Here is a 10,777-nt window from a genome sequence, read left to right as displayed (position 1 = left end):
CGGTATAAGTATATAGTATTGTTTTGTCAGTGTTGCATGCCTGCCACGTGAGCTTCAAAAGTGGTCTGTACATACATAATAAAAATACATAGAATTATTCACAGAATAAGCACTACAATACTATAAACCCTGCTAACAGAAATGGTTGTAAACAGGATTACAGTATAAATGCAAAACACTTTTTGATTCCTACTCTAAAGTCAATATTGTAGCATTTTTGTATTGAAGCTAGCTATTTTTTACTGATGCGTGTGTGTGTGTGTGTGTGTGTGTGTGTATATATATATATATATATAGTGAAGTGAATCAACAACAAGGTACAAAATACTTTCTCATGTTTATATAAAGAGCAGGTGACTCTTGTAGACTACTACAAAAATAGTGTTCGAATGCTGCAGGCAGAGGTCATTCACTTATGTTTTTTATCATATTGTTAATAAACAGCAATGCATATAACAGAGTGAGATACTGTCACGTTCCACAACCACTGGAACAGCAAGATGGACAGATTGTCTTGATTACAGAGGAGCAACAACCGTTTTACTCTACATAAGTATCGCTGAACACTTCCTTTTTTTAAGTATTGAAAAACAAAACAATAAATTAAAAAAAAACATGTTTTTTTTAAATTTATTTAAACAATCATGGTATACTGAACTGGTGTACTCTATACAATAAACAACAAAACCCGTCTTGCATGAGCGGTGACTCTGGCGTTATTTTGCACATTCAGGACAGGAGACCAAGAATCAAAATTTATATAAACAAACAAAAGAATAAATAAACAAAGTTGGTTGCAATTTGAAAATATTGATGAGCATCTCTTTCCAACGCGTTTGCTATTTATCTGCAGTTCCTGCCACAGACCCAACTATGTGATATAGAATTTAATATCGTATTCTAAATGAGCAACTCAATAATGGTTATTGGTCAACAAGGTAACAGTCTGTTCTCACGACTTTTCTTCACCACCAAATTACAATTTTGTATGTGACAAAACCAGGCACAATAGCTTCTCTTTATTTAATATTTCATTGTTATTTTCATCCTGGATGCTGTCTGTATAAAAATAGGCTATGGTGCAAAACATTAGGGAACAGAAATGAAGAGACAAACAAACGTCTTTCACTTTTGGTTAAGGAAGCATAGAGTTAGTTCGCTTACCACCGAATCTCGTTCTCGCGTCTTTCTTTGCGTGCACACAATCCCTCGTGTTCTCTGTGCTCTTTTTACCTGAATCGATGCGCTTTTTACAATGCTACATTGGTTGTGGACAAACTAATACCGTACTTAGCGATACAACCGAAGTAAAGATAGCTGGAAATTGTCAAAGATTACACAAAAGCAAAATAAAGTCATAGGTCACATTGATTTGAAGGTGATGAATCAAGGCAACCTCTGTTATTATGCTTCCCCCCAAAAAAACGATTCAACATATCTTCCGTCATTAAACAACTTTAAACATCTAGTGTACAGAAGAGCAAATATCTTGTACAACAAGGCAAAAGTGGATGTGTACGTGAACTCATGTGTCATATTAACAAAGAAGAGAACATAGCATTGAGGACGCTCATTCGCCCGTATCAGTTGGATGCTTTTGGCTCCATTTTGAGGGATGCTTCATACATGCTTTCTTCATCCAGAACGCAGCTTCCGTCCAGTAGGTACTGCGCTACCTGTAGCGCAGACCAAATGCGGACATTTTCAAAGATCATAAAAAGTAACAGCGGAATTGTTCAAAACATATTGTTTAGAGTCTTCAGTACAGTATTTGTCAATGGAGTGATTCCCAACCAACAATGGATTCTATTTGACTGAATTGGTCCAAATATTGTTTTTTAAAGAAGAAAAACTCTACATTTGCCCATTTGTATCGATTCCAGTGGCATACATTGACAATCAGGATAACTAAATGGTCCTCCCAAAAGGTATGTAACGAAATTTGATCCAGTTTTTGCTACGTTTCGTTTTGATGAGATTTTTTTTAAAGGACAACCGATGACTCCGGACAAGTTGTGTCCATAATTTGTAAAATCACTTCAAATGACTTCTACTGAGCGTATTTTGCAAAGATTCCACGGCATACAGCTCTATTTTACGTTTGTCGCGCTGAATATTATAATGTAATAATAATAATATATATTATAATATAATATAATAACTGACATCAGAAAAATGTTTTATAACATCTAAAACCCCTTATTCCCTAAAAACTCTAAATCCCCAACCCCCGGGCCGCGGATCGGTACCGGTCCGCGAATAAAGAATAGTTAATTTACATAATTTCCATTGTATTTATTATCTGAGTCCGAACTATGTTTTATTTTGAAAAATGAAAAGTCACCGCTTGCAGCGCATTTCCGTGACGAGGAATGGCTGGCAAAGCTCCCTTACTTGTGCGACATATTCAACCTGCTCAACGAACACAATGTGTCACTTCAGGGGAAAATGACAACTGTCTTCAAGTTGGCTGATAAAGTAGCTGCATTTAAAGCCAAACTGGATTTGTGGGGACGGCGCGTGAATAGCGGTGTATTTGACATGTTTCAAACATTGGCGGGGTTTTTGGAAGAGCCCGAGCCTTCATTCCCCCAGCTGATGCACGAGCACCTGTCTTTGCTATTAAAAGAGTTCGAGCGCTACTTCCCAGCCACAAAAGACCCATGAACTGCCAAGGAATGGATCCGCAACCCATTTGCCAACAAACCAGGTGAATCCAGCATGCCTGTGAGAGAGGAAGAACAACTGCTGGAGTTCGCAAATGATGGCGGATTGTTATTGTCTCCCATCATCCTGAGACGGGCCCGTCTTGTTGCAGAGAAACAAGCTCAGGGGTCCCACTGATTCAGTTGTAGTGAGTTTTTTTTTCCATGCGTTTTGCACTTGTTTTTGTGCTGTATCTTATTTTGAAGGCACGTTTAAACATTACTATGGTGACCATTGAGCGTTAAGAGGCAGAGACGATGTTACAGATGTTGTTTGCGCGATGTTACCGGGACTCTGCTAATAAAGTTGGATAAAAATACACAATGGATTCATGTTTATTATTATATTTAAAAGAAAGAAAAAACAGTTTCCATGCCTGTCGTATCATTTTATTTTGTTGTATTTATTCGCCGGTCCGTGAAAATATTGTCTGACATTTAACCGGTCCGTGGTGCAAAAAAGGGATGGGGACCCCTGATCTAAAATACCCAAAACACGCAGGCTGATATTTTTAGTCAAATCCAAAACACCAATAAAAATGAGTTAAAGTGTCCCAAAACTACTTCAAAATGACCTCGGAGATGCCAAGTTTCAGAAGGTCCCGCCCCCTTGTTCGTGACGTCACGGCAGGACGTCTTGCTTTGCTCTAGAATCAAAACAATGGCTTCAGATTCGGAGAATATGCTTTCTTGTTACTCATCCAGTTATGAATATGATTCAAACTGTTTTGAATGTTTGCAATCGATTAAAGAAGTCCTCCCGTATCAATTCGAGCCGTCAGGACTCCAATGTAGCATTCCAGAAAATGCACAAGATGGCGCCCAAGCTCTGTTGGAAATGGGCTGATTTGTCTGCTGGGAATGTGTGTCAACTAGTATCAAATAGTAGTCTTGGTGCAACACACAACGATTCACAATCGCGTTATTTATGTGTATTCCTCCTAATTTCGCCACATGAAGTTTTCAGACCAAACAAAGTACCCAAAATACATTGTGTGTCGCTTTCTCGGTCAGGGGCGTTCCCTCCGTGACGTCACTTCAGGCATCATCATCAACTTGAAAACAAGACTTCCTGAATATTCAGCGCGAGTCTTAAAACGTAAAATATAGCTATATGCCGCGGAATCTTTGTAAAATACGCTCAGCAGAAGTCATTTGAAGTGATTTTACAAATTCTGGACACAACTTGTCCAGAGGCGTCGGTTGTCCTTTAAAGCATCGTCAATATTTTGAGCAAGTTTAAAAATCTCGGACAAGGGGACCTTTTGGCCAAGTTCCGTCTCCGAAAAATACGCTCATTTCATTTTTGTTAGGTAATTCTCCAACGATGACTTAAAAGCAACTTGTCAAACCTTTGGTTGAAGATCAAGCTTGTATGCCGTTTGCTGAAACTGTCGAATTTCTCGGATGATGTGAGAAATCTGGAAAATGAGTGAACCCAAAATATAAATTAGTTTACACAATGCAAAAAAACAAAAGGACAGATGAACGGTAACTTTTGGCATCACACCATCCTCATCTTTGAAAAGTTGACCAAATTGTCTTCGGTGTAGTTTGGCGTTCCCTCCTCGATGAAGGCCAGGTCTGTTAGGTACATGCCCAGATAGGGCACGCAGGGGGGGTCACAGCTGGGGGAGAGGGGCAGACAAAACATTATTCCTTTGTGATGTCACTTTTTAAAGGACAACCGACACCTCCGGACAAGTTGTGTCCATAATTTGTTAAATCACTTCAAATCACTTCTACTGAGCGCATTTTACAAAGACTCCAAACGCATATAGCTATATTTTATGTTTTAAGACATGCGCTGAATATTCAGGAAGTCTTGTTTTCAAGTTGATGACGATGCCTGAAGTGACGTCACGGTGGGAACGCCCCTGACCAAGAAAGTGACACACAATGTCACAATGTCACTTTGTGATGACACTCTGTGTCATCACAAAGAGGGTACAGCAAGTCCTGAAGAATGAATGTCTCTCTGTGTCTTTGTTTTGTCATATTGTCTCTATGCTGTCATATTATTTGTTATGTAGTTTTTTTTTTGTTCTTTTCACTTCAAGACGGCGCCGCGAGAGTGGCTGCCTTTCCAGCAGCTCATGTATTTCGTTTTTCTACTTTCATTCCTTTCATCACTTTGCTGCTGTGAAATGTAAATTTCTCCACTGTGAGACTAATAAAGGCATATCCAATCCAATCCAATCCAATCCAATGCATTTTGGGTGCTTTGTTTGGTCTGAAAACATTGTGTTGATGGCGAAATTAGAAGGAAAAACACAGAAATAACGCGATGGTGAATCCTTGTGTGTCGCACCAACACTACCAATCGCGGTAACACCGTAAAAGTGGACACAAATTCCCAGCAGACAAATCAGCCCATTTCCAACGTCCCATGTAGCGTCCCATTTCTCGGACGCTACATTGGAGTCCAGACGGCTCGAATTGATACGGAAGGAATTTCTTTAATCGATTGCAAACATTTATGCTTTCCTCTTCAGAACTATTTGAACCATATTCATAACTGGATGAGTACCAAGAAAGCATCTTCTCCGAATCTGAACTCTCTGAAGCCATTGTTTTGTGTCTGGAGTATCCTGGCGTGACGTCACGATCAAGGGGGCGGGACCTTCTGAAACTCTCCATTTCCGAGGTCATTTTGAAGCAGTTTTGTGACACTTTAAGTCATTTTTATTGGTGTTTTGCATTTGACTAAAATATCAGCCTGCGTGTTTGGGTATATTAGATGCTATAAAACGTTTTTCTGATGTCAGTTAGGAAACAAAAAAAAATGGTGTCGGTTGTCCTTTAAAGCAAAATAATGGTTGACTTGACTCACTTCTTCAGGGCCTCTCTCAGATTTTTGAACCTTCCCTCCGAAGATACCAACTTCTGCAGCTTGTCAATCAACGCTTTTGTCTGCGGGAGCATCGCCTTTGACATTTAATCAAAGACACATACAGTTAAGTGTATTACAGTATTGTTACACACCTGCTTGGATACTTTAAGCCAGGTCTTTTTGAGACGGAAGACAGAACTTCGATTGAGCGAGGAGGTGATCTCAAGCACGGCGTTGTAATTATGGAGACAGCGGCAAATGTCCGCCACAGCCACCCATTTCTCAATGACCGCCACTCGGGTGACCACGTCATCCGACCGTAGGATCTCCGTGGCGATAAGGTTGCTTATCTGGCGGAAGAGAGGACCAGAAAAATATGGCTGACAGTGTTATTTTGCGGTTAATTTGGTTTGTGGAACACATCTAGGTTAGTGATTTTTTGTTTCATCACCCGAGCCTTTTACTGACATGACGCCACTTCTGTCCGTTCCTCACTTCTAAAGATGACCGTACTTTACTGTACAGTTATACCTCAGTTTACGAACTGACGAATAGGCTCCCAGGAAGTGTGTGTAAGGTGAAAAGTTCGTCTTCCAAACATTTATTTCCTATAAGAAACCATTAAAATGAGAATAATCAGTTCTCAGGTCCCCATAAAACATAATTTTCTACTATCTAAGCCTTAAAATACAACCGACGCCTCCGGGCAAGTTGTGTCCATAATTTGTAAAATCACTTCAAATGACTTCAATTGAGCGTATAGCTATATTTTACGTTTTAAGACTTGCACTGAATATTCAGGAAATCTTGTTTTTGAGTTGGTGACGATGCCTACCGTAACGTCACATCTGGAACGCCCCTGACCAAGAAAGTGACACACAATGCATTTTGGGTCCTTTTTTGGTCTGAAAACTTCGTGTTGATCCGTGTTGATGGCGAAATTAGTAGGAAAAGACATAAATAACGCGTGTGTTGCACAAAGACTACGACTGTATTTGATAGTAGCTGACACAAATTCAGAGCAGACAAATCAGACCATTTCCAACAGAGCTTGGGCGCCATCTTGTGCATTTTCTGGGACACGACATTGGAGTCCAGATGCCTCAAAATGACACGGAACGACTTTTTTAATCGATTGCAAACGTTTGTGCTTTCCTCTTCAGAACTATTTAAACCGTTTACCGTAATTTACTTTTGTGTCTTCTTCGGCTTAACACTAGCATGTGGTGGGGTCATTTTCGGTACCATAACAGCAAAAGTACTACACTCGATAACAAACCATGTCCGCACTCATAGAAAGCGGGTGACGAAAACTAGTCCGCCAGCCACCGTGGCACTTCGTGTGGTTTGGTTCGTCCGCTGACAACTAGTTCGTCAGCCAAGACTATATGCTCGCGAATTTAATGTTCATGAGGTGAAAAGTTCATGAGCTAAAGCGTTTGTAAGATGAGGTTTCACCATATACTCGAAACGAATATCTCACATACATCATTGAAGTGCTTCGTGGTCCTCATAATATAGGGCGTCTTCTCATTCTTGTCATTCTTCATCCATCCTTGACCAAAAAATTCCCTGTCAGGAAAAAGATCACTTTTAGGTCACTTTCCCCACATACTTTAACCCATTTATGCCGAGCGTGTCCATATGAACAAATATAAATTCATTTTCAAATGCATCAATGCTGTTTCAGAATCAGAATCAGAATCAGAATCAGAATACCTTTATTCGTCCCGCAATGGGGAAATTTGCAGTCCACAGCAGCAATTGAAGAGGGATGGGGTTGGGGTGGGAGTGAAAGGATAGAAAACAAGATATTCTAAGCATAACAAAATAAAAATGTCAACTGTATACTGTGCGAATGTAGATGTGCAAAAACCGTTCTATAAACAAGACTGTACATAGTGCAGAATCAAGAAATGCATTTAGATATATTGCAACAACCCATATTTACAAGTGTCCAGTTTTTTTCTTGTTTCTTGCCACATTATTATGTGGAACTGTCGCAGCTTGGAATTGAAGCGGATTTATGTGGGTCAGGAGATGTGAGGCAGTCTCTTTTCGTCAATGTATGCTACAGCTTTGTGTTTTCGCTTGTAGCAGATATGCACATTCCACCATGACGACCCTGATCCACTGGTGAAAAGGATGGTTTGATCCTCTTCTCTTTCATCGAGAACTGCTTCATGCAACAAAGAGGGTGCAGAGAGTGCTAAAGATTGAAGGCTGTCTGTTTTTTGTGTTGTGTCACGTTATTTGTTATTTTGTTGTTGTTGTTTTTTTGCTTTGTTTTTGACTTCAAGATGGCGCCGTGTGAGTAGTTGCCTTGACAGCAGCTCCTGTATTTTGTTTGTGCTGCTGTGAAATGTAAATTTCTCCACTTTGAGACAAATAAAGGCTCATCTAAACTAATGTAATCTACTGTAATCTACTCTAATCTAATCTAATGTAATCAACTCATTCACTGCCAGACGTGCAAAAAATTTGTCCACTCCAATGCTAGGGTTTTTGACATTGTCACTCGAATTCCAGGACCCACAGAATATTGAGTTTTAGGACTACATAAACATTTAATGCGGCATAAGAAACGTTAGACTCTTTTTTTCATCAGAAAGAAAGAGTTAATTCCTAAATTATATGGGTTTGGAGTTATATGATCTTGAAATGAGGGTGGCTGTCCAAAATACAATCCATATTGGTTTACATAGCGCTTTAACAATACCTGAATTTAAAACAGATTCTTCGCTCTTTGTCATATTTTCAATTCCTGAATAAATTTGTGAATGGCCGTGAATGAGTTAATTATATATAATTATATTATTGTTAATTATATACCCCGTTTGAATGTATTTGATGCAGTTTTACTTTTATTTTGATTTCTTTTAACTAATGTATCTGTGTTCATATAAACACGCTTGGCGTAAATGGGTTAAAATAAAAAAGGAAGTAAGAAAAGACAGTTTCACTCACTCATAAGGGATGACTTTAAACACCAGATGGTCCAAAAGTGTGAGCTGCTCCGCGACCTCCAAGGCTGAGTGGCTCTCAAAGGGGTCAGTCTTCCCCGAACCCACCTGAAAGGGAAAAAAGCACTCATGATCAGATGGAAGCTTTGAATATGACAGGTGTTGTTCTTCCCTATGCTGGAGCCCCAGCTGTACCGCTATGTTTTGTATTGTCCAAACAAAATGGTCGAGGTCAAGGAGATTCATCAATGGAATGACATCTCATAACATTTAAATATACAGAAAAGTCCAATTGGAGAAGAACCCTCGAGATCCTGCTCAGGGAGGAAAAAAAATCGAATTCATCTCACTCACCAGTTGTGTCACATCCTCAAGAGCAATTTGATTGTCACCGTGATCATCCTGAGTCAGAGTTCTGACAGAAAAAAAAATACATAAGTTAAAATAGTCAAAGATGGCGAGTGGGACTTCTAGAGCAACTTTCAGCATGGGAATGAATCCAAGGACACACCTGATGATATTGGCGGCTGCTTTTCTCTCTTGAGTGAGAAGCTCAGGATCATGCATTACTTCCTCGAGGAAGGCGATAACTTTTGTTTTCAATTCATTGTTACTCTCAAAGTCCTGGAAGGACAAAGACGGTAGCAAATACAATGAAAGGATTACTGTGTACCTTTTATATATATGGAACATTTATTCAAATTTTATTTTTGTATTTGCAACAACAATAATCTATACACCATTGGTCGCAATTGGCAGTCCAAAACAGTCCCGGATCCGTTTTATTCTATAGTTGCTAATAAAGGAAAATTTGTTGATAACAAAGTCAGTGAATTGTATGTATTTATTTATCTATTTGTTTACATACACATGCAGTTATGTTTGTGTCCATTTATTTATTTATTTAAATAATTGGCATTTAATTATGTTTAATTTGGGGGTCAACAAATTATCGTTTGTTTTTAAGTATTTATTTATGTTTGGATGTATCTATTTATTTATTTATTTATGTATGTATGTATGTATCTATTGATCGATTTATGTATTTATTTATTTAGTCATTTATTTATTAAAATACATTGTATTTGTTTTTATTTTGGGGGTCAACAAATTATTGTTTGGAGTTGTTTTGCGATTTTGCCAGTATGCATACAATATATAATTATAATACAAATAATACAATTATTATTATTGTTATTATTATTATCATTATTATTACTATCATTATTATTATTATTATTGTTGTTATTGTTATTATTATTATCGTCATTGTCATTATCATTATCATTCTTTGACTTTGATTGTTATGATGATGATGATGATTATTATTATTATTATTATTATTATTGCTGTTGTTATTATTATTACTATTATCATTATTGTTATTATTATTACTCTTGTTCTCGCATTCAAACTTGAAAACGTGTATTTACCGGTGAGTGTTTGGACACCCAGTGTCTGAGAACATTCAGAACCCTATTGGTCGCCGCTCGTCTGATCACAAACTCTTTGTCCCCATTCCTTTGATCTGTTGGGAAGCCTGTACGGAAAATTTGAACAGGCAATCAACAAGCACTTCTTTATGTGAGGATATGCGATCTTATTATCACAGCGGAAGGCCTGTACAATCATGCCAAACACCACCATATACATATGTTCTTGCAACGGATGGAGAAAGTGCACCTGTGCTTGCCAGTGACATTCTTCGATATTTTTCCTTGGTGGGGGTCCCCTCGTTGGCTCCTGCAGTCGCAATGGCAAAGGCGGAGGCGGCAGACAACGCACTGCGGTTGCTGTCCAACTCTCGACATGAGGACATCACCATCCCGTTGTTGTAGGAGAACAGAGAGAATTCTGAAATGTGGTTTAAAAGCATGAGCGTGTATCTAGGTAATATAAAAAAAAAAAAAAAAAAGCATAAACGAGAGACGATTACTTGATAAAAGTGCTGCTGACAGACAGCAAGAAAGCCATAACAAGAACATTGTTTAAAACTGACCCATCAACAAAGAATTTCCCCACTGTGTGACTATTAAAGACTTTCTGATTTTGATTCTGAAGAACCAATGGCTCGGAATAGGGGGAGAAATATTTGAGTAGGAAAAATTCCCACACATATTGAGGGTCCAAGTTGGGGAAGTTTAAAACAAGATGGGGAAAAAATGGGATGAATATAAAAAACAAACAATAAAAAACAATGAACGAATGACACCACAAATCAGGCATTGTCAAGATAGTTCATGAATATAAATCCAAACCTGTCACTGTTGATCACT

At 38.5% G+C, this 10,777-nt stretch overlaps 1 protein-coding gene across 3 annotated transcripts in view; it reads right to left on the bottom strand.

The window, feature by feature from the left end:
- Positions 1-325: 325 nt before the first annotated feature.
- Positions 326-10,777, bottom strand: part of LOC148897687 (ras-specific guanine nucleotide-releasing factor 1) — an 82,804-nt gene continuing 72,352 nt past the window's right edge. For all 3 annotated transcript variants that reach the window (XM_088996060.1, XM_088996061.1, XM_088996059.1), the window contains exons 17-27: positions 10,185-10,355; positions 9,935-10,041; positions 9,013-9,125; positions 8,856-8,916; positions 8,506-8,609; positions 7,026-7,110; positions 5,691-5,888; positions 5,539-5,618; positions 4,216-4,333; positions 4,058-4,126; positions 326-1,676 (exon numbers count right to left, since the gene is read on the bottom strand). In XM_088996060.1, coding sequence (XP_088852186.1) covers positions 1,584-1,676; positions 4,058-4,126; positions 4,216-4,333; positions 5,539-5,618; positions 5,691-5,888; positions 7,026-7,110; positions 8,506-8,609; positions 8,856-8,916; positions 9,013-9,125; positions 9,935-10,041; positions 10,185-10,355 — 1,199 coding nt within the window. In that variant the 3' untranslated portion in view covers positions 326-1,583. The remainder of the gene's footprint in view (positions 1,677-4,057; positions 4,127-4,215; positions 4,334-5,538; positions 5,619-5,690; positions 5,889-7,025; positions 7,111-8,505; positions 8,610-8,855; positions 8,917-9,012; positions 9,126-9,934; positions 10,042-10,184; positions 10,356-10,777) is intronic.

Source organism: Hippocampus bargibanti, linkage group LG05 (assembly GCF_051943395.1).
Source record: "Hippocampus bargibanti isolate YZ-2025 linkage group LG05, ASM5194339v1, whole genome shotgun sequence".
NCBI lineage: Eukaryota > Metazoa > Chordata > Actinopteri > Syngnathiformes > Syngnathidae > Hippocampus > Hippocampus bargibanti.
Note: the sequence above shows the minus strand (reverse complement) of the source record. Positions and strands in the feature narration are given on the sequence as shown.